The 24263-nt window shown below is 42.6% G+C and overlaps 1 protein-coding gene and 1 pseudogene across 1 annotated transcript; both read left to right on the top strand.

The window, feature by feature from the left end:
* LOC113059105 (tripartite motif-containing protein 46-like) overlaps window positions 1–24263 on the top strand; it is a 433352-nt pseudogene that overhangs the window by 30942 nt on the left and 378147 nt on the right.
* Window positions 48–24190, top strand: LOC113059077 (transmembrane protein 145-like). Its single transcript, XM_026227331.1, has 15 exons — window positions 48–2789; window positions 7511–7585; window positions 7993–8070; window positions 8505–8591; window positions 8990–9091; window positions 10721–10805; window positions 11419–11490; window positions 11695–11763; window positions 12013–12093; window positions 12580–12658; window positions 12906–12999; window positions 13911–14083; window positions 14880–15000; window positions 15091–15276; window positions 22282–24190. The coding sequence occupies exons 1-15, from the start codon at window positions 2694–2696 to the stop codon at window positions 22513–22515; spliced, it is 1632 nt and encodes a 543-aa protein (XP_026083116.1). The 5' UTR covers window positions 48–2693; the 3' UTR covers window positions 22516–24190.

The raw sequence follows: 24263 nt of genomic DNA, 5'->3' as shown, positions 1-24263 counted from the left end.
ATATATATATATATATATATAATATATATATATATATATATATATATATATATATATACTTTGTTCACAAAACGATGGAAGCCATACAGTTTTGATTGACATGCAGGTGAATAAATAATGCCAGAATTTTCATTATTTGGATTAGTTTCCCTTTTATATATACTGATTTGAAAACTGGGCAAGAGCTTAGGGGAGGAAGAAAAGATGGGCTATACCTCTCTGTCTTCCTTTATTTTTCCATATCCCTTGTTCCTTCAGTCGGTTTGTTTCCCTCTGTTAACAATTGTGTCGTCTGTCCCTGTGCACGCTGACCCATTTTGAGTGCACTCTTCAGTTCTCACCCAGCCCATCCTAGAGGTATTTTAAGCAGACTCCCTCAACACCCAGCAACCTTGGGCCAATGAAATCTTTCAGTCTACACATGTGTGATACATACTGCTGTGAAAGCATGTCTCTGTTTGAATCAGGTCGCCTCTTTCTCTAGCACTAATTGACTCTATTGAGTCTCGGAAAAAAATAGCCAATGTTTTGCCACTCCATAAAGTTTATTAGTGCTGTATGGGAGGTTTGGGCCTTTGTGTGCACAGCTTTGCTAAGTGACAGTAGCCTGAACTCCCACAGTGTGTTTATATATAGTACACATATCCTATTTAAAGTAGTGTCAACTTCGTTATTGAAACAACGATCAGTTATAACTCCACTTGCTGCCATTTTAAGATTTGCTCAGCTAAGTGGCACAGCCTGACATGTCTTTTGGGACATTATATATTCCAGTCAAACGCCTCTTCTTTATCGGTGTGTCTATGATTGGATTAAGCCAGAGCTATCTGCTGAGAGTAAACAATGCTCCATCTACTGCTGATTGCAGCATTTGAGAGTGAGTTTATAATAGTGTCACGATATAAAAAGATTTGCTTGCTTGCTCTTTTCACAGTGTCAGAGCTGCTCCTTTCTGGTGACAGATTTGAAATACCAAATCTTGGTTACTCTGCTGTTTTTGTTGGAGTGCACATGCCTAGTCATCTGTGCTTCTGTGTATTTTTGTTCAGATGGTTCCTGTTTCAGTCAGTTTGGTTCTGTATGTGCTTGCCGTTGGTGTTCAGAAACTTGTTTGTTGCACTTTATGTTCTAGCTGTGCATGGAAAAGCTTCTCAATACCATTGTGCTTGTAGATGTAAAGGCCATTGTGTGTAGTCCCCTTAAGGAAACATGACTAAAACAACCCGAACTGGGAGAGGATGATAAGACAATAGGATGCTCTGTGGTTATCCGTTCCAGTCGAGATGTCCCTGTAAGGCTTTTTTGGGTTGGACAATGTAACCTTGAATGCACTGCCGAGCATTTCAACCTTGTTTTTCCACTTTTTTTCTGTGTGTGACTCTCAAACTGTCTCCCTTAGCGAGAGATTACTCATTCATCACAAGGGTGTTATATAAAACACCATGTTAATTTAGTCCTCTGTTTAAAATGGCCATACCTGCATTACTGAGGCGAAACTGTGCTGCATCATCTCCCCTCAGAGGTACCAGCCCACTGAGTCGTGTCATTGCATTTTACATCTGTTCTCAAGACTAATAGTCAATCTGTCACTGACTTGGAGTTTTAATCAGTAGGTTGGTGTTTCGTTGTGTCAGAATGGGTTTGCTGCAAGTGGTTTAGAGCTCCTGCCCTCTTGAAGTTCACAGACGGTGATGTTACGCACTTTTAAGTGCAGGATGTAATGACCACTGCAGTATCATTTGCGAGGGTGCTGATGTCTATTCTCTCTTCATTTTCACTGCCGTCATTGAGTGATACAAAATCCTGAAGAACTGCATTGTATGTCCTGAGGCAAACATTTTGCATTCAGTCAGACCTGATGTTTTCAGGACAATCTGAGCAAATAAGCACTTTATAGTTAAGTGTAAACAGCAGCAGGGTGGCACATTAGGGCGTCATATCATTTTCTTTATGATTATGTGATTATTTTTTTATAATAGTAGGCTAACTATTAATTAATACAATTATTATTGAGTGATTATAATATAAGGTGATTATAATTGCAATAATAGTTATAGTATTATATTAGTAATAGTAATAATAATCAGTATTATTATTTATATTGTTATTAGTGTTGTTATTATTCCTCATGTAAAAACACCGTAAGTGCAAACTTGTGTATTTGGAATGTGTATACTGTATATGCATAGATTTATATGCAAGGTTTTTATTTTATTTTCTTGACAGAGTGTTTTAGAGACTTGTGAGGACTGTGGGAATGTTACACTGAGAAATGAGAGTATTTTCTGCAGTATGTATTTTCCCTGTGTGATTTATATCTGAATAAATATTGTCTCTGTAAATCTGTGTTTGGCCTACCTTTGTAGTGTGATGGTCTAAATAAAAAAAATAAAAAACATGATTAATAAGACAAATTAAAACTGTAAAGGAGTGGGTCAAAACGACAAAAATGTGCCTTTTTGTGCCTTAATGTTATGTCGCAATAAAATATCGGGCGCGCGCTTTTTCACGCTTTCTTAGCAGAGCGCGTGCGATATTATGCGCGCTCCCGGCGAAAATTCTGGGGGTACTTGCGTTTGAGGCGAAGAACTAGGACGCGCGTCTAGCAGCCACACTAGGCAGCTCTCCGCTAGCTTTACTGCTCGCACAATATCGGAAGGAGAGCGCAGAAACGCTACGGTGGACAGGTGAAGATGGAGAAAGTCTTAGGACTTGCCGTGATGTCCAGTATGTTATGTGTCGGCTCGGTTTTGGGGAAATATGTCAGAGGAATCGTCAACACAAAAGAGGTGAGTGTAATGTTTACATTTTATTACTGTTATGCTGGTAATGGTTCGGAGTTTTACGGCGTTCTTGCTGCGCATCTCCTGGTGGCTGTTATTAATGAGCTCTTATGGCAAGTGTGTAGCCTGTTCACGCCTCTGCGTTCGCGCGCATCTGGAAGTCTGATGCTTTAATATGCTTTGCCAGAATCATTACACTCTCCGCTATTGAGCCGATGAAAGCTTAATTCGTCCTCCAGGCACGAAAAACACATAAAAGGCGTATTGCCGACAACCAACTTACACCCTCCCATCCGCTTTTTACAGGTGTGTGTCAAAGATGCTCTTCTATGTATTATGCATTGCTGTCAGTACAGCATTGTGGAATTGCAGTTATCGCATGCTGGTGTATAAAGAGATTTAGGGTTGCTTAGGTGCGCTTTTGACGGTGCAATGGTGTGTGATCATATGCGTGGACAACTCGGTGCACAAAATTCACTTGGAAATAGACGGTCTGAATCATATATTGCCGCTGAAGTGTCTTTATTTGGCGTACTTAATTTTCTTAATTTTTAATAGCTGATGGGTGTTCTTGATTGCAGTGTGCCTTATTGAAAACACTGGTTGTTTTTTGATGGACTCAGAGTAAATATTGGCCTGAAGCAGACAGTGGGATTGTTTTTGCTGCAAAAAGTTATTGCAGCGCTTCTTTCATCAGATTGATTTAATGAACAAAAAAGGGTGAAATGCAAAGAAATGTGGGAACACTACATTCCATTTCTAAAAGCATAGTCATCCTATATAAAGAACTGCTTAAAATGACTTTTAGTACTTAAAAGCTTCCATGCACAGACAGCTTTTTTTCCATTTCATTGATGTTGGTGTTTGTGCAACGAGGTAATTATATATAGTAAATTATATAGGATTAAATTGTGATAAAGTACTGTATGTGTTCATCTCCTCCAATTACAGTTTGCAGTTGCAGATGAGTCCTGCCATTTATTTGCTGTGGGTAATGTAACAACAACCTGTTCCTGCTTTTATTCAAGTGCTGATCCTGCTCTAATTTGGGTCGCTATATGAGATGGCTAAACAGTCCATTAATCTCACTTCTGTTTATTTCTTTACAAGGTCATTCATTTACACTGCCGTACACCCATTCACACACAAACACACTTTATACATTACTGTCACTGGGAGGTTTTGTTAAGTTAAAGATGTCTGGTTGTGTGAATCATCGGGCGCCCTCTCCCTCTTCAGGCCCTTGCATTTGTCTTTATCTTTTCTTTAGGTGTAAGTTTTAATATTTTGAATCTTTTTTTATTGTAAAGTTTTAGGCATTTTTATTTTTATTTTTTGTAGTTTTATATGTTTTTCATGTTTTGTATTTTTTTATTTCAGGTTTAGTTATTTTAGTATATTAAATTAAATTTAAATTAAATTACATTTATGCATTTAGCAGACGCTTTTATCCAAAGTGACTTATAGTGCATTCAGGCTATCAAAATATATTTATCTATCATGTGTTCCCGGGGAATCGAACCCCCAACCTTGTGCTTGATAACGCAACGCTCTACCAATTTAGCTACAGGAAGTTAAACTTGATGAAAAAGAGAAATTAACTATAGCTGAAATAAAAGTGTTTAATATTTTATTTAATTTTAGTTTAATTATTTAATTTTATTATTGCAAATAATATATATTTTTATGGTTTACATTTTTGTTGTAGTTTAAGTTGACTATATATATATGTGTGTGTGTGTGTGTGTGTGTGTGTGTGTGGTCATATGTAATTCTTCCTCTAAAGCGAGTCTGGCCAGAGGGTTGTGCAGGTAACCTGCCTGTGGGTAACTAACACTGCCCAGGCATATAAGAGTCTTTCTAGGGGGATTCAGGTCAACGTGCTGTGTGTGTGTTAGTGTGTATACATGTATGTGTGTCAGCGCATGTGAGTGTATTTATGCAGTGCACTATTGTGTAACTTACGTGATGAATCATTTAAAAGCCCAGTGGAACTGGGTGACATGACTGGTTGATTGGTAATTAATTCTTAATGAGGCTTAGCGAGCGGACAGAGATCCGGAAAGACAGTGAGAGGTGAGGCCTCCACTGATTCGGTGAAGTGACCGGATACTGCATCTGGGTATAGTGCTTGATTAATGCTATGTCTCTCACCCTCCCTTTGGCTGATTCAATGACTTTGTATTACAATGCAGTATCTGTAGGGGGGAAAAGACGGATGGCAGGGGTAAACACTGACACTTTTTATGGGCCATTCTGCACCACAACATACACATTCTGTTGTGCAACCAGCCACTATATGAGTTTACCCTCGTAAACAAATACACAGTTGTCTCAATGTTCATTTTCAATACAAATTAAGCTCAGTCAATGGCATTTGTGGTGTAATGTAATATAAGAAATATGAAGTAATTTTTAACAAAAATTAATTGTTGTGTTATATTGTGTATTACTGGAGTTTACTGGAAATTGATTCAATCATAATTCTAAACAATTGAGACGAACTCATTGAGTCACGTAGTGTAATTCATCATGTCCTGCCCCAATAAAGACGTATCTTTACATGAATTAAATAAAACAGACAAGAATGAGTGCATGTTGAAAATAAAAGCGTTGAATTTAATTCTCTATCTGTTGTATTTGCTCACCATTAGTCTAGAAGAGAAAGTTCGTTCATATTGCTCAGCACCTGACTGGGTTGATGATTAGGAAGCCTCAAGCACGGCCACTGCATGACATTTTTGAAGGAAGCAGGCTTACAGGGCAGAATGCTGAAAGACTCTGTTTTCTACACTAAAACCTAGTTCTGCTTAACTGGGAGTAAATAGCTATGCACTCCAAAATAGCCCTCCCGCCCCCACCAATATGTTAAAATCATTTTAGTGCTTTATTTTTTTTACCTGTTTTTATTTTTTTTACCTCATCAAAGCTTTTATTTTAAAACAAAGACACTTAGTAACAGTGCGCTTACATTTTTTGGACTCAGACCCAATTTCATTATAACATTATATGGTTCATAATAGTACATTTGGATATAACTTTACATAGAAATGAACTTCCAATTTTTCATTTTTATAGGCGTTTGGTGAATAATTTGATTGCACTGTGCCTTATGGGAACCATTGGCTATTATTCGATAGACACAAAGCAAAACGTATTGCTCTGAAGCAAACTGAGACTTACTGTGCTGCATAAAGTTATTGCAGCAGTTATTTCATCACATTGATTTAATGAAGATGAAGGAAATGCAAGAAAATGAAGGAATGCATTTATGCATAAATGTATAACACAGCCTATAAAAAACCGCTTAAAAGAACTTTTTATGACCTAAAAGCTTCCATTTTCTTTGCATAAAAATCTACATGAGTGAATTCAATAGCAGTAAAACTGGACACAACTTTAAATACTGAAGAAAAGGTTGGTAAGCATTTTTTACTCTTATATCAAGCACACTAGTGGCTAAACTTTTAAAGTGGTTCTTTATATTTATTTTTGGCCCACACACTCCCACTTTTAATGCCTCAGTAGAATTCAGATTTTTTTAAGAAAATGAGGGATAAGTCGTTTTTTTTGTTCTGGCAATCAATCATTATGATACAAATTCTCTCAGTTTAGCTCAACTTGTACTGAACGCTGAATATTTCACCACCTCAACCAATGCTCGTGAGATAAAAGAGAGAATGATAAAAAATAGATCTGGTGGTGCAATCACACGGGAAAATGTGACCGATGGGAACGTGAACAAGGTCGGAAAGAAAGAAAAACAATGTTGTGAAGTCCTTTGGTTTTAAAAACTGGGATTTGAGGACAGTCGTTCATGATATAAGGGGTTTAGACAGAGTCGGCCTCTCCTGGTTTCTATAGTAGCTGCAAAGTGCATTATGTGTCTGTTGCCATGACAATAGTACTAAGATTCTTTTGGACTGGGTGTTATTTTTTTAACTGACTGACCATAGGTGCTCTTTTACGTGTGCTTCTGTTTTAGAGAGACAAGGTGGTCTTTCAGAAGCTCGGTCATGTGACGCCTGGCTCTTAATGTTTATTTGGGCACAGTTCTGGGTCAGAGAGTCTTAGGCCTGGTGTCTGTTTTGTCAAGGAAACCTGTAGTTATGGAAACCCCCAACAGTAGACACTGAAGGGAGAAGTTAACATGGACAAGGGGCTGAAAGCTGGAGCGCACTTAGTGCCATTTTACACTTCACTGACTGCGTGTGTGTCTGTCAGCCTAAGTTCATGAGAGTATGTGAGATGAGACCAGACTGAAGCCCTGAACACTGCAGAAACGTATTACAAAACTGTTATCAGTGCATTATATCAGACTTATAGGAGATACGTTTGGTTTTATGAATTTTTGTGGTGTAAAGTTCAGGGCTTGGAAGCAGAATATCACTGGTTCGGTCCCAGCGTGTTCTGAGCCATCACTGTTGTGTCATTGAGCAAGCTCCAGGGGAAATATGCTTCTAATAAATGTACTGTGAGGTGCTTTGTCTGCTAAATGATGTCATGTCTGGATGGTGAAGCCATTCTGTGAAAGTTTCATGACATTAATTTTTGCTGCTAGCGCGGGTGCGTGAAGGGGTATGCTAGCTGCGGGATTCCAAATAAACAGTGCATCAATGTCGCTAGTGGATCCCACGAGACTGTCCTCAGAATGAAGGTTACCATCCAGACATGGCCACTACATAACTATTTGATTCCTTTCTGTCACCCTCCTCTCTAATCCACAGGACTGGGTTTTCCTCACGAGGTTTTGCTTCCTGACTGATTTCGGCCGATTGAACTTCAAGTTCCGATACCCCAAGGTAAGACTAAAGACCGATATTTGAGTTTTTACTCGAGACCAGATTACTGATGTTGTACTAAATCTTCAGTATTTTCATGGATGCTTAATATATCAGTAGCACACTTATCGGTATCATCAGTCATTGGTGGATTCAGTTCTTTTATTATTGTCTATTACATGAAAATAATAATCGCCCATTGACCAATTGACCACAAATGTTCTACAAAGTTTGACCAGTAGATTTTGTTGACAGATTGTCTATCTTCTTTCTTTATCTGTCAGTCATTGTGATATAGATCCAATACATCTTTTAAGTTTCAAGATGGCATAGACAGTTCAGATATTAATCTCTCCCCTTCATTCTATCTATCCATCCATCTATCCTGTCTTTCTCTCCCTCCCACAATATCCGTTTTTCACGGAAAGTCCCGATGCTGTCAGAACATATTGCTCTACTTTGATGAAAGCTCTCAGTGGCCAGCTGTGTACAAACGGCCGGACAAGGTGAGACACATACTGACAGAGTTTGTGTTTGTGTGTGTGTGAAAATATTGAGTGTACTGACAGACTGCATGTGTGTGCGTGAACAAACAGAGAGCACGAGCATGAATGTGTGTGCTACGCATCAATAGAAAGTATGAGGATTAAAGAAGAAATGTCAGCAGTGGGCTGTGGATTTAAAGTCCAAATCCAGTCTCCAGAAAGACATGAGTGTCAGTGCATGTGCGTATTTAAATACAGCACATTTTCTCCCTCCCTGATGCAGGGTCTGCATTGCGGGACTCTATGGAAAAGTGCTTGAAGGAAGCCCCTGCTTTTCTTCACACTCCTCCAGTACTAATCTGCTACTTAGTACTTCAGCTTTTGTTGTTGTTATAGGGTGTTTGAAATCCCATGGAGAGCATGTGTGTTAACGGATGGTTTATGTGGCTCTACAGGATTGCTACCAGAAAGAGTCAGTATTGAGGCCTGAAAATAATCAGGTCATCAACCTGACAACCCACTACACATGGTCTGGATGTATGGTAAGAAAAACGCTGTTTATATTTAGTCTGTGGGCTTGTGTGTGTGTGCCCTTTAGGCTTAAAGTAGTATGGTTACAGTATAAAAGTTAAATTGTACTGTTCTGCACCACTGGCACCGGCAAAAATAATTGTTTTCAAACTGGTTTCCCGGACACATCCCCTGTCTGCCACTGGCTGAGCTAATTCAAACAAACATAATTAAACATGCCTCAGTATTTATGTATTTTGATTAATGGCTCACTTGTGTCTCTGCATGCCGAACTGGGATAGAACAAGGAAAGAAATTACACTCATCAACAATAAATCATAACCATTCTCTGTTGAATCCGTGATGAACTATTAAATAATAAAGAGTTGCTTCTCTTATAATCATATGTCTTTGTGTCCGCTTCTGTCAGGTGGAAAGCGAAGGTAATGAAGAGATGCTGAATTGTGTAGGAGGTCGAAGTTTTCGTTCTGTCAGAGAGAGATGGTGGTACATTGCGCTCAGCAAGTGTGGGGTGAGTGGTGATACAGTTAACAATATACTGGGGACTAAGGAATGTGCCTGAAGCAGACTGCTGTATTCAGGAAGACATGATTAATGACCACACAATGAATAACTAAATGTACCGAAATATACAGAATTACAAAGGTAATACATAAGTTTTAATGAACATATCAAACAACACAATGATTATTCTGTGAAGCCTCCGATTAAAGTTGCATCTAGTGAATGAAAATGAGAATTGTGTGACATTCAAATCGGTTGCCCATGCTGCCCTCTCCATTTACTGTGAGCTTCAGAGAAATTCAAGCATTAAAATAAGATACTACATAATACACATGCTTTATAGTTTAAAATGTTTATGGGAATGTTTTAAACATTCTGAGCAGTGTTGTTAGTGTTGACTAAAACTATTAAAAAGTGTTTTCGTTGACTGAAATAAAGCTGAAATCAAATAAAATATAAATATTAGATGAAACTTAAATATAGCCTTGGCAACTAAGTAAAATAAAATAAATCTAAGTTGAAGAAGTACTATAATGACTAAAACCGAAACCGAAATAACAATAAATTAACATAAATAGAAAGATAATTTTTTTATAGAATTAACTATTAACTAAGATTAAAACAGAAACTGAAAATCTAAAAATAAAAGCTAATTCAAAATATGATAATTCTATTAAAATGTTATAATAAATCAAATTTATTTTATAAAAAAAAAATGCAGATCTCTCAGATCCAAATACAGATACAGAAACAGATCATTTTGACATTGCAACAGATAAGGAAATATATACAGATAGTGGGTTACATAGTTCCATGTTACTTAAATATTAGCTTGAAAAGACATTCTATGATACATCTACAATATATGTTTTTTGACCTGTTCCTACATTATGGCTTTGCTGTACACTCCAAATGCACTCAAGTTTTTTTTCTAAGACAAAAGAGGCTCAGGCCTGGATTGGACCATCTTCAGGAGGCAGTGAGAGATTCTTGCTGGAGCTGCTTGAAGTGATGTTGCACATGTACAGTAGTGTTGGAGAAGTACACAATGTGAAAGGATTTTATCTAGACAAATGTGGCAAAATGTAAAGGGATGTTTCATGGCTGGAGGCAGACTGATGGATGTAATGCTAAATCCTGTTGGACTGAAGTAATGCATCGTCTCTGACCACACAGTCCCGAAGGGTGCTGATGATTTCTTTTTTCTCCTCTATCTTATACTTTCTTTTTCATTGGCCTGTCTTATACCTCTGTGTCTTGTTACTTCTGGTACAGTCACTTGATAACTCACTTCAGCCTTTCATGCTCATTCTCTTTTCTCTGTCCTTCTCCAGCTCTATATCTCTGTCCCGCTCTCTCTTTCCTCTCCATCTCCGGCCACATTGATTTGGTGATAGGGCATGCTTCATGCTCCTCACCTTTCTGGAGTGTGGCAGAGGGAATGGGTTTTTTCCTGCCAAGTGAAATCAAAAGTGTTTCTCTTTTATTAAGCCGGGCTGAAATCCTCTCAAAACAGCTAGAAACTGTGCTGCTTTGAAGTCTTTTATAGCCCAAAGATCTGTGTGTGCACTCAGTGTATAACTGAACCCCACTCACTTTTTCCCCCTCTGTTTTCTCTTTCACCATGCAACAACAGGGAGATGGGCTGCAGCTGGAATATGAAATGACATTAACCAATGGACAGTCCTTCTGGACACAGCATTTCTCTGCAGATGAGTTTGGTGAGACATGACTGAAAGTGGGAGGAATTTATTTTGTATCACGTGAAAGCATGACAAAATATATCCATTATATATACTACCCTTCAAAAGTGTGGGGTCAGTACAATATTACAGTGTTTTTTGAATAAGTCTTTTATGCTCACCATGGATACATTTATTAAAATAAATACAGAAAAATCTGTAATATTGTTAAATATTATTACAATTTAAAACAACTGTTGAATATATAGTCTAATGTAAATGACGTAAAATGTTACTCATTCCTTTGGTGGTGGTTTCTAATATGCTGATTAGGTGCTCAAGATACACTTCTTATTATTATCAGTGTTAAATAACCGGATTGATATTATTGTGAAAACCATGATACATTTATTCCAGGAAAAAAAAAATAATAATAATATACTTACCCTCATTGTTATTCAAATCGATATCATTTTCCTTCTAAAATGAAAGTGAATGGTGACTAGGGCACAGCGTTTTGAAGCTGCAAAATGACTTATAAAACACATCTTACAAATAAATAGTCTATACAGTACATGTTCATTCAACCATGTTCATTAAAATAGATTGTGACTAAATACTGTTCTTGTTTTCTTCTGTTTATGCATTTCAGGCATCCTGGAGACAGACGTCACATTTCTGGTTATTTTCGCCACTGTGTTTACACTCTCTTGTTATTTTGCTTGTGAGTTTCCATGTCCTCGAGGTGTAGAAGACCTCAGATGTGCTGGTCTCAGTAATTTGCCAGTTTTATTATTAAATGTTAAATGAAAGGATATTTGTAGCCAGATAAACGAACATACAGATACTATGATTCTTCTTTTTTCATAGTCTCTTTGCATTAGTTATTAATTTCCCCTGAATCTCTTCTTCTGTGTTCTTTTTTAAGATAATTTAAAGGGAAGACAGCTACTCCATACAACCTATAAGATGTTTATGACTGCGGCTGGAGTGGAGGGTGAGTAAGGCCACTGCACACACTCATATAGATAAACACAAGCATACTCTTTTTTTTATGACACTATAGGCGTTGCAACACTGCTGGATACATAACAATATCTCTTGTGTCATCCCTTCTTTCTTTCATCCTTATCTCCTCCACACATTCAACCTCTTCCTCTGTGCTCTCACGGCTGCTGCTGTGACTTATCTCTCTCTCTCTTCTCTCTGGCATCCTTTCTTTTACTTTCTGATTCCTCTCTCTCAGTCTTAAGCCTGCTTTTCTTTTGCATTTACTGGGGCCTTTATGCCAGAGATGGAGTTGGGAATGGCAGCCTCAAGATATTAGGTGAGAAAAACTCTATGTAAGGACAAAATATAGTCAGATGCTCATTTCGCTAAATAAACCCTGATTGAGTGGACTTGTGTAATTCTGAAGGTTTATTTTATAATAACCAGCTGACTTTACATTATGTTGATTTTTTACACAACTGCTTAGTATGTAAATAAATGTAATGTCATTAAATAATGATAAGGATGAAATTATTATTTTTTCTCTCCAATCAAATTTCTTTCTATAGATAAGTTACCTGACATTTAATTTCACTGTACACATCTTCCACTATTTTAAGGAAAAGGGTTTTGTAAAAAAAATATTTGATGGAACCACAAGTATTGTGTTATAATATTGTTGCTAAACAGTATCTTAACATACTGTATTTTAGCGTCACACATCCGTGTGCTTGTGTCTGGATTCTTTCTTAAATGATGACCTGATTCGCAACCCACTTGTGGTCACCTGTGTAACTCTCTATGGTTCTCTTCCTCTCACCAGGGAAATTACTCTTTTCTGTGAGCTTCCTGATTTTCTTGCTCATGCTGATTCTCCTGGGGAAGGGGTTCACTGTGACCAGGTAGGAGGGCCTTACTTCTCATATAATGTGTGTAATGACTTACAAGGCTAATTACTGTAATGTGACCCAGATATCAAGAGAAATCTGTTTCCAAATTCAAGTATGTACTAAATTCAAGGATGAGCTTACTTTTGATGTTGATGTTCTTTAAGTATGCAGGTGATCCAACATCTGACAAATGTCTTTGACCCATGGTTTCAAAGATGACGTCCAGTAGTGATAATGTTTCTCTCTTTCTGATTTCCAGGGCAAGAATAAGTCACAGTGGCTCTGTGAAACTATCGATTTATATGACAATATACACCATCACCTACATCATCCTCTTCATATATGAAGCAGAGGTAAGATCTGATTGCCTTCACATGTTTCTATGAATATTCATAGTTTGGGGTCAATAAGGTTTTTTTTTTTCTATTAAAAAATTTAATAATTTTCTGTAAGGGTGATTCTATTTCAAATAAATGCTGTTTTATTTTTTTAAATAAGAAATGTTTCTTGAGTACCAAATCAGCATATTATATTGATTTCTGAAGGATCATGTGACTTATTAAGATAGAAAACAATTTTGTTAAAAAAAAAAATGCGTATAAAAACTAATACTCATTATACTAAAACATTTCAAAAATCTTACAGACTCTAAACTTTGTGTATTTCTGATGTGTTTGCTGGCAATAAACACTGTACATTTAATTAACACAATATCATTTATCCTTTTGTTCAGTTTAGAAAAATGTCAACTGTTTTATTGTAATTTAGTTTTTCATAAACATCTTGAATAGAATTTGCTAAAGCGAATTTAGTTGCAGTGAAGACTCATGGTTGGAGAAACTCATCATGATTGAGGACTTGTCATCTTTAAGCGCTATCAGCTGCAGTTTCTCATGCTGTACCCCAGAGCTACTCACTCTATACATAATGTAAAGCTGCGAGATGAAGTTACTCAGCATGAGCATGTCGTGATGTAATGGAACCCTGCAGATAGATAGATAGATAGAGAGAGAGAGAGAGAGAATGACCCAGATCAGCTCTTGCAGTATCATTGAAGAGCTCCTGTTGCATCTTGTGTCAGTGTCACCTTTTGCTCTAATGCAGCTTTAGATGTTTGGATTTAAGGCATGTTCCACCAGTTTCCACTTGTGCAGCCTAACAGATTGTGCCATGGTCGGTTTTAAAACCATCAATCATACAGATGGGTTGCCAAGGGCGGTGATTTCCCTGTTCCCATGCACTCCCACTGCGTGTGTGTTTGTAGTTCTTTGATCCAGGCGAGGTGCTGTATGCTTATGACAGCCCTGCAGGGTATGGGCTAATGGGTTTGCAGCTGCTTGCCTACGTATGGTTCTGCTACGCTGTGCTGGTGTCCCTCAAACACTACCCTGAAAAACAACCTTTCTACATCCCCTTCTTCACTGCGTACACTCTATGGTGAGTTTTGCCAGAAGGTTAACATATAAAAATATGGAATATAAAATAAATGTAGCCATGAACATACAAAAGCAGAAGCTTATATTATTGTATTGTTCCATTGCTTTAATTTATTTAATGAAAATACAGTTTATCTATTTCCACATGCAACATCCACTGGCGGTAAAAGCACTTTTACTCCCATTTCATTCAGCATGAAATAAAAAAATGATGGGACTTTTTTATTCAAAATGTTGTCAACTCAGTACTTTGGTGATGTGATTTATGCCAAATTTCTCCAATTATATAGTCCACTTAAACCCCACCTCTTCCTTACAATCAAAACAACAATGTCCTACATTTTGTTCTTTTTAATTTACAATACGGAAACAAAATATGGGACGCTACTTTTGTTTCATCGCAACTTTAATAGTGCCCTTAATGCCACTTATAGTACAATATGCTTTCATCATACAAAATAGTCAAATTTATTACAAATACAATATTTAGCTTTAGCAAGAACTTTTCTAGGTTAAAAATGTTGTTCAACATTTCATGTAAAGTGCCTGAGAGTAATGCTCTTAATACCAAAGCCATGGGTTGAATCATTGGAAACGTGAACTCAAAGAAAAACACTTTTTTAAACTTTCCTCAAAGAAAATGTATAGATTAGTCACATTAGTCTTTTCATGAGACTAGATTTAAACAGTTTTCTCAGCTTTGGCTCAACGCTCTCCGCAGCCTTTGTACATCTGCAAAAAAGATTGACAGTATAAAGCCTGTTTCTTTTATCCATTACTTTTTTTTTCACCCATAGGTTTTTTGCTGTACCAGTCATGGCTCTGATTGCCAACTTTGGCATCTCTCGCTGGGCCAGGGAAAAGATTGTGAACGGCATCCAACTCGGCATCCATCTCTATGCCCATGTCGTCTTTCTGGTGTGCTTTTTGCTGTTGTTTATTGTTACTTCATTTGTTTAAGCATGTAATATGATAAAACACCCTGCATGACTAATCCTGCCGTTCTAGGCCATCACGCGTCCATCAGCTGCCAATAAGAACTTTCCCTACCACGTGCGGACGTCACAGATAGGAATCCTTCTCTCCAGTCCTAAAGGCATGGGGGCAGAAAGCTTCCCTCATCATGCTTATGGGAATAGCTCCTTCCTAGGAGACTCTCAGCCAAACTTCACAGAGCTCTTCTCCATCCACTCAGTGAGTATTAGATGTTATCGATGGGAATAATAAAAAAAAGAGTTTGAAGTTAATTTATTTTGATGAAAAAATAATCAGGCTGGGCAGCTTTTTAAATAAAGTTTCCAAAAAAAGGTTATTTTAGACAGCAATGCAATCAAAGAATATTTTTTGTTATAAGAACCATTTATGCTAAGTGTGTTTAACATTTACAAAATCTTACTTTTCCACTATAAATAAAAAATGTATGAAACATAGATGCCAATGAAGAACCTTTATTTTTAAGGCATAGTTCACCCAAATATTTTTACATTTGCTTAAAATTTACTTACCCTCAGGCCATCCAAGATTTGACATCCACTGGAAGGATTTGGAAAAATGTAAAATCAAAGTTGACTACATCACTTCCTCAACATTGGATCCACTGCATTGAATGGGTGCCATTAAAGTGAGAGTTCAAACAGCTGAAAGAACATCACAATAATCCACGTAACTCTAGTTCCCTTTCAGTCGGTCACGTTCGACGTTACGAATGGGATCTCGCCCGAGAGCCCAATCACCTTCGAGTGGTACAAAACGAGCCAATGGTACACAAAGTACCTTGGTCTGCGGAATTTGCATCGCGAGCTCCGCCCCGCAGAGCGGGTATATAAGGAGCAACGCGAGCAACTCGCATTCAAGCTTTCGCTTCGGAGCCGAGCACATCGCTTGCTGCAATCACCGGAGTGTTTACAAACAAGAGCTGGTGTTGGTGTGACGGCGCGATTCAGCGGTTCGTCTGGGTTTCCTGCGACAGCTCCCGCGTTCCCCTGAGCGCTTCAACACCTCTAAAAGAGACAAATTTCTCTCACAAAAGAGTTACGGGCCGATTTGCGTCTTTTTAAAGATGTCATTTCGCCCGTGTGTTTCTGGGTGCGGTCGATATATCGCTCCTCGTGACGGTCACGATCGCTGTGTCACGTGTCTGGGCTTCCAGCACGCTGAGACTGCGTTCGTGGATGGCTCATGTTCTCATTGCGGGGACATGACCATCTCGGCGTTGAGATCGAGACTCGATTACCTTAAAAGGTATAGAGTCCCCTCTGCCACACCCCGTTCTAGCTCTTCTCGTAAGAGAGCTACTTCGGCTGGTGGCCAGGGTGATCTGAGGGTTACCGTGTGGGCTTCCCCGACGAGCGAACCTCCTCGGGCCACACCCCCCTCACATACGCCGCAGCCGGTTGAGTTCCCGGATGTGTTTGCTGGACCCTCTCAGGCTCCTGACATCTCATTCGGGGCTCGCGAAGAGGACCGTATGTCGATCGCCGCATCACAAGGCGGGCTTGAGTCCTCGGGAGATGAGGGTTCGGCTGCGTTGCCTCCCTCGGGAGTGCCAGCGTTGTCCGAGTCTGATCCCGAGCTGACGGCCGTGCTTTCCCGGGCAGCGGAGAGCATCGGGCTTGAGTGGAATTCTCCGCCCTGTCCTGAGCGCTCGAGGCTGGATGATTGGTTCCTGGGGGCTGCTCGTGCGGATCGCCAGCACCCCCCTCTGGTTCCTTTCTTCCCGGAAGTGCACCAGGAAGTAACTAGTTCATGGAGGGCACCTTTAACTGCCCGAAACCGTTCTGGTTCTTCCTCCGCCTTCACTGCCCTCGATGGCGGGGCGGCCAAGGGGTATGTTGGGATTCCCCCGGTGGAGCGCTCTGTTGCGATGCAACTGTGTCCACAGAGCGCCTCCGCTTGGCGTGGTGGTCCCAAGCTGCCCTCCAAAGCCTGTAAGTTCTCATCCACGCTTGTGGCCAAGGCTTACAGAGCTGCGGGCCAGGCCGCTTCTGCCCTGCATGCCATGGCCTCTCTGCAGGTCTATCAGGCCAAGCTGCTCCGGCAGCTCCACGAGGGCAGTGCTGACCCAGGGGTTCTGCAGGAGGCGCGCACTGCAACCGACCTCGCTCTCCGGGCGACGAAGGTCACTGCGCGCTCCTTGGGTCAGGTGATGTCCACTTTGGTGGTCCAGGAGCGCCACCTATGGCTGAACCTGGCAGACATGAGGGAGTCTGATCGGGCTCAGCTCCTCAACTCCCCGGTCTCCCAGGATGGCCTCTTCGGCGACGCGGTAGAGAGCTTTGCCCAGCAGTTCTCTGCCGCCCAGAAGCAGTCTGAGGCCTTCAGACACATCCTGCCCCGGCGGCCCTCTGCTGCTTCCACCCCGCCGCCGGCGCAACCTCAGCCTGCTCGTCGCCGAGGGCGCCCCCCTGCGGCCTCCTCCACTCCCGCTCGGCCACAGCAGCAGCCTTCACCCCGGCCGCAGCGAGGAGACGGCCGCAGAAGGGCGGCGCAACCCGTCTCTGCCCCTAAACCTGCCAAACGCCAGGCCAAGCGGCGTTCCTGAGACGGGCGACCTGGAGTTGGAGACGTCAGCTCATCAGGAGATGGTAGCAGGACCACTCCTTCCCCCGGAGGAGGGCCGGGGGAGAATCCTTTGTTCTCGTTTTCCTTTTGTTCCGCCACTGGCCCTGCGGCCAGTGGTACCCATATCTTCACTAAAAGAGCTGTTTCCTCTACCTCCGGGTCCCAAGAGGCCACGAATGACAGCTGGCGACGTGCTTCCTCGCCGCTCTCGTTCCCCTCTCCCCTTGCCAATTTCCATGCAAAGACGGCTCAAGAACGCTTCGCCTTCTCATGCCCTCTTTGCCACTTGGAGTCAGACGAGTGCCCGCACTCCGCCCCCGCTAAGGGACGCTATGCCTCCCATGCCGGGGCTGTCTGCTCCACCACGCTGCCCCACTGTGGGTACGCCTGTAGTCCCCTTGACCCCGCTGGTTCGGTTCCTGGGAGCCTGGCTAGAGCTCCCCAGGCCTTCCCGCTGGCTCATCCGGACGCTCAGGCTCGGCTACGCGATTCAGTTCGCCCGGCGTCCCCCCAGGTTTCGGGGTGTCCACGCGACGATGGTGGGCAAAGATGCCCCTGTCATGCGCGCGGAGGTCGCGACCCTGGTGGCAAAGGGCGCGATAGAGCCGGTCCCTCCAGCCGACATGAAGTCCGGCTTTTACAGCCCTTACTTCATAGTACCCAAGAAGACAGGTGGGTTACGGCCAATCCTGGACCTGCGTGCCTTGAACCGAGCTCTACACAGACTCCCGTTCAAGATGCTAACGCCCAAGCGCATTTTCGAATGCATTCGTCCGATGGATTGGTTTGCAGCGATCGACCTGAAGGACGCGTACTTTCATGTCTCCATTCTTCCTCGACACAGACCGTTTCTTCGGTTTGCTTTCGAGGGGCAGGCATATCAGTACAAGGTTCTCCCATTCGGGTTGGCCCTCTCTCCCCGCGTCTTTACGAAGGTTGCGGAGGGGGCCCTGGCTCCTCTCAGGGAACAGGGTGTCCGTATCCTCAACTACCTCGACGACTGGCTGATCCTAGCTCGCTCTCGAGAGCGGTTGTGCGAGCACAGGGATCTGGTGCTCAGACACCTCGCCCGACTGGGTCTTCAGGTCAACTGGGAAAAGAGCAAACTCTCCCCTGTGCAGAGGATCTCTTTTCTCGGTATGGAAATAGACTCGGTCGCCATGTTCGCGCAGCTTACAAACGAGCGCGCGCAGTCACTGCTGAGTTGCCTGAGACAATTCGAGGGCAAGAGAGCGGTTCCACTGAAACTGTTTCAGAGGCTCCTGGGGCATATGGCGTCCGCGGCGGCAGTCATACCGCTCGGGCTACTCCATATGAGACCGCTTCAGCACTGGCTTCACGACCGAGTCCCGAGATGGGCATGGCAACAGGGCACGCTCCGAGTGACCATCACTCCGGCCTGCCGTCGATACTTCACCCCGTGGTTGGACCCCTCGTTTCTACGGGCCGGCGTGCCCCTAGAACCGGTGTCCAGACATGTTGTTGTGTCAACAGATGCCTCTGCCACGGGCTGGGGTGCCATGTGCAATGGGCATGCTGCGTCAGGCTCCTGGCCAGGACCCCGACTTCAGTGGCATGTCAATTGCCTCGAGTTGCTAGCAGTACGTCTTGCTCTGCACCGCTTCAGGGCCCTGCTGAAGGACAAGCATGTTCTGGTTCGTACGGACAACACTGCGACCGTAGCGTACATCAACCGTCAGGGTGGTCTACGCTCCCGCCGCATGTCGCAACTCGCTCGCCATCTCCTCCTGTGGAGTCACAAGCATCTGAGGTCGCTTCGTGCCATTCACATTCCAGGCAGGCTCAATCGTGCAGCCGACGAGCTCTCACGACAGCAGTCTCGCCCCGGGGAATGGAGACTCCACCCCCAGTCGGTTCAGCTGATTTGGGAACACTTCGGAGACGCCCAGGTAGACCTGTTTGCCTCTCCAGAAAATTCCCACTGCCAGTTGTTTTACTCCCTGACCGAGGGCACCTCGGCACGGACGCCCTGGCACACAGCTGGCCGCTGGGCCTGCGCAGGTATGCGTTTCCCCCAGTGAGCCTTCTTGCACAGACGTTGTGCAAGATCAGGGAGGACGAGGAGCAGGTCCTCATGGTTGCGCCTTTTTGGCCCGGCCGGACCTGGTTCCCCGAACTTGTACTCCTCGCGACAGCCCCTCCCTGGCCAATTCCTCTGAGAAGGGACCTTCTTTCTCAGAGACGGGGCACCCTCTGGCACCCACGTCCCGATCTATGGAACCTACATGTGTGGGTTCTGGACGGGTCACGGAAGGTTTAGGTACCTTGCCACCACAGGTGGTAGCTACCATCACTTCAGCTAGAGCCATGTCCACCAGACATGCCTATGCCTTGAAGTGGAACCTCTTCGTCACTTGGTGTTCTTCACGGCGTGAGGACCCCTGGAAGTGCCCGATTGGGTCAGTGCTTTCCTTTCTTCAGGAGGGGTTGGAACGTAGGCTGTCTCCTTCCACCCTCAAGGTCTATGTGGCTGCCATTTCGGCTCACCATGACCCTGTTGAAGGTAAGTCTCTTGGAAGGCACGATCTGATCATCAGGTTCCTGAGAGGAGCAAGGAGGCTCAATCCGCCTCGCCCTCAGCAAGTCCCCTCTTGGGACCTCGCAGTGGTTCTATCAGCACTGCAGAGAGCTCCCTTCGAACCCTTGCTCTCAGTAGAGCTAAAGTTTTTATCTTTGAAAACTGCGCTCCTGACGGCTTTGGCTTCGGTGAAGAGGGTCGGGGACCTGCAGGCATTTTCAGTTGACGAAGCGTGCCTGGAATTCGGGCCGGCTAACTCTCACGTTATCTTGAGACCCCGGCCTGGGTACGTGCCCAAAGTTCCCACCACTCCTTTTAGGGATCAGGTGGTGAACTTGCAAGCGCTGCCCCTGGAGGAGGCAGACCCAGCCCTGGCGCTGCTCTGTCCAGTACGTGCGCTCCGCACCTACGTGGACAGAACTCGGTGCCTTAGGACCTCAGACCAGCTCTTTGTCTGTTACGGAGGCCAGCAGAAGGGAAAGGCTGTCTCCAAGCAGAGGTTATCCCACTGGATAGTGGATGCTATTGTCCTGGCTTATCAGGCTCGAGACCTGCCATGCCCCCTAGGGGTGAGAGCTCACTCAACTAGGAGCGTAGCTTCCTCCTGGGCGTTGGCGCATGGCGCCTCGCTAGCAGACATCTGTAGAGCTGCGGGCTGGGCGACACCTAACACATTCGCAAGATTTTATAATCTCCGTGTAGAGCCCGTGTCCTCCCAGATACTCGCCCCTTCGGGCCAGTAAGGACCTGCTCGGTGTCAATCCGCTTGCTGCGCCATTCCACTCCGCGGACTGGATGCGTGCGCTATTCCCCTCAGGTGAGTTCCTCAGTCAGAACCCTGGGTTCCTCCAGCACTGTTGATGTCCAACACTTGCGTACATGCCCCTTGGTCAGCCATGTGTGGGACTAGGTGCCTCCATGTGTCGTGATTCCCCTTCTGGGTAATCCCACGTGTGTATGTCCACAGTAAGTCTCTCCGCAGCATGTGTCTTTCCCTTGGCAAGCCCTTGCCAGCTCTGTCGTTGAAAATTCCACCCTGCGGGCTGGGTACCTCAGAGTTCTTATGTATCACCACCTTGGTAGATACCTACTTCTGTAAGTCCTCCCACGGGCAGGCAGCCTGCTAGCATATGTCCAGCTGGAATGTGCTACCCAGCGTATTCTGTGCGAGCTGTAGGCCCTCACTCGTGCTGGCCTCACGACAGGGTGCTATCACTCACACGGGTCGCTGGAAGACAGCCATGTGGCGTTTTGTAAGGGACCCCATTCGTAACGTCGAACGTGACCGACTGAAAGGGAACGTCTTGGTTACGTATGTAACCCTCGTTCCCTGAAGGAGGGAACGGAGACGTTACGTCCCCTTGCCACATCGCTGTTCCGCTGAACGGCCGGGTCACTGGCTCGGCTCCTCAGCGAAGACTTGAATGCGAGTTGCTCGCGTTGCTCCTTATATACCCGCTCTGCGGGGCGGAGCTCGCGATGCAAATTCCGCAGACCAAGGTACTTTGTGTACCATTGGCTCGTTTTGTACCACTCGAAGGTGATTGGGCTCTCGGGCGAGATCCCATTCGTAACGTCTCCGTTCCCTCCTTCAGGGAACGAGGGTTACATACGTAACCAAGACGTTCGCCAATTGACGTCTTGTTAAGCTGCATGTTTGTAATAAACATTTTTAAGACAGAAGACATTTTTTACTTCAGACAGTTGCTCCTGGCTAAAATACGAGTCCAACATTCACTATCCATAATATTGCTTTCTCAATTAAAATTTGTCTCATTTGAATCAAGAAAGAAATATGCTCAGATCAAGCAATGTTTACAAATTAAAACACAACATTAATTGATAGACTGGAGTTGTTTCAGTTACTTCTGAATTATTGTGATGTTTTTATCAGCTGTTTGGACTCTCATTCAGATGGCACCCATTCACTGCAGAGGATCCACTGGTGAGCAAGCGATGCAGTTTTACAGTTCTCCAAATAAAGAGCAACAATCTAAATACTGAATGGCTTCATTATATTTTTGGGTGCGCTGTTGTTTTATGAGTGTACTTTCATACAGTATTACTTCATGTAGTCCATCTCATGTTTTCCTATTGAGGACCCTGTGAAGACAATAGATGAGACAGTGGCTCGGAAGGGACAGGAAGTGCCAAGGAACAGCGAGCACAAGATCATCACCACAACAGCGGACTTGTCGTCTACATTCGCCCCTGTTCCTCCTCCAATACCACCACGCAGCTCCGCACACTCTACCCCTCCTCCTAGATTAACGTCCCACTTCACCGAGTATTTTAGTATGCAAAGGGCCACAGGAATGGGTCCCAATGCCTAGAGCAGGCCATAGAGGAACTGGCCATGCGGAAACTACCTTCAGACATCTATGAGGTGGAAAAGAGTTCAATATTTCAATAGATTAGGTTAAGGCAAGCGTGAAAAAGTAAAGCCATTTTCAAACAAGTTACCAAACATCTATATCTTTGAATTTGTAAAGAGAAGAGAGACATGGGCATAACCTGGACACACAGCTCCTAAAAAAAAAAGAAGCAATAAATAATTCGCGGAGATGAGAGAGATCATATTCAATCAGTGCAATGGTGACAGGAGACAATGGTGAATCTATAGTATAGCTATTTCAAGCTTAATGTGGCAGTAGGCTAGTGATGTACAGTAACAGTACAGTGAGCTCTTGACACATTTTTTAATTGTTCATTTAAGTGGTGCAGTTAATATTTGTATTTTCCATGCCATTTTAATGCAACAGAACCAAGTATCCATCTCCTTCACATTTTTTTTATGTTTTTTGAGAATGTATGTACACATTTTGTCTGTAAAGATAATTTAGGGTTTATATATTTTTATTCACATTGAATACAGCTAGAGACTTTGCAAACTGATATGCAAAGGCAAGTTGACTGTGGAACAACTAGTATTTGTAAACCATGCATGTTTGTGCGTTGTCTACATTCTGATATATTCAAAGTCATTTTGGGTGTGCCTAGTTTTCACATCTAGTAGTCTTATTTTTGTATGCAGTACACACTGTTTACAGTCTTAGTATGTAGAGAATATTTATGGCAAGCAGATGATGAATGATGACGTTCATCTTCATCCCAGTCTTTCTGTATTGTCCATTCCGTGCAGGGCTGCATGGAGTTCAAAACTGAGTTCAGATTCAATTTCTGCAAACTTTGTTACACATTTGTATATTCAATAAGTGGATATGGGGATAAGTGGATTTTCGTTCTGTCAGTGAGTAGAAATAGATTCATTCAGTCTGCTGGGATTATCATTAGGTTTGTTTACTTAAGTGTATGATGAAAATATAGCTCTACTACAGAAACACTTTGTATTGACTGCATGGAGCACTTTACTGTTTTAAACACTTATTTCACAACCATTAGAGAGACCCTTGAACATGCAACCGTAATGCAATACAGTAAAAGACAGATATACAGATAAAATGCGAAGGTTTTATCTGTACAATATTCATTATCATTACTGTATTTTTTTTGTGGGTCATGTTTGTGTTATAGATCAACATATCCTATATAATCTCCATCTAAAATTGGCCTGCTTTAATTGTAATCCTATAACTCTACATATTAATGACATTTATATTAAATTTTTTTTTTAAAGACAAGAACTTTACTTGAAGATTAATTAAATATAGAGTCCTGTGGTTTGATTTTTAATGGATGTACTTTGGGGCTTAAGCCATTTCTTTAGTAAATACTGAACTTGTTCTGTCTGGAGGGCACCGGAAAAAGTGATCTTATAAGGCTTTGCCATGATTTTTCCTTCTCCTAGGTGAGTGTGCACACCTAGAAGAGAAGAGATAGCACACTTTTTGAATATATGATAGATATTAGCACATCACATTGGGGAGCACAGAAAGATTGAGTTAAGCACATTTCTGTTGCACTGTTCATACTGAATGCATTTTAATAGTGTCAAATGACTTGGCAGTGCATATCCTTTTTGCCAAATTAAAATGGTCTGTTTTACAACTCTGGCTTGTTTATGCGTTTCATTTTGAAGTTTGATTAGTAATAAAGGGATGTACAGTAACAGTAATCCTAC

Source organism: Carassius auratus, chromosome 41, assembly GCF_003368295.1.
Source record: "Carassius auratus strain Wakin chromosome 41, ASM336829v1, whole genome shotgun sequence".
Lineage (NCBI taxonomy): Eukaryota > Metazoa > Chordata > Actinopteri > Cypriniformes > Cyprinidae > Carassius > Carassius auratus.
The sequence above is the reverse complement of the archived record's forward strand: the minus strand, read 5'-3'. Positions and strand labels throughout refer to the sequence as shown.

Excerpts from the sequence above, each read along its gene's own strand:
- LOC113059077 (XM_026227331.1), top strand. The coding sequence starts at position 2,694 with ATGGAGAAAGTCTTAGGACTTGCCGTGATGTCCAGTATGTTATGTGTC. Across the intron at positions 9,092-10,720 it reads TTGCGCTCAGCAAGTGTGGG|GGAGATGGGCTGCAGCTGGA; the intron begins GTGAGTGGTGAT and ends ATGCAACAACAG. Across the intron at positions 13,000-13,910 it reads TCTTCATATATGAAGCAGAG|TTCTTTGATCCAGGCGAGGT; the intron begins GTAAGATCTGAT and ends GTGTGTTTGTAG.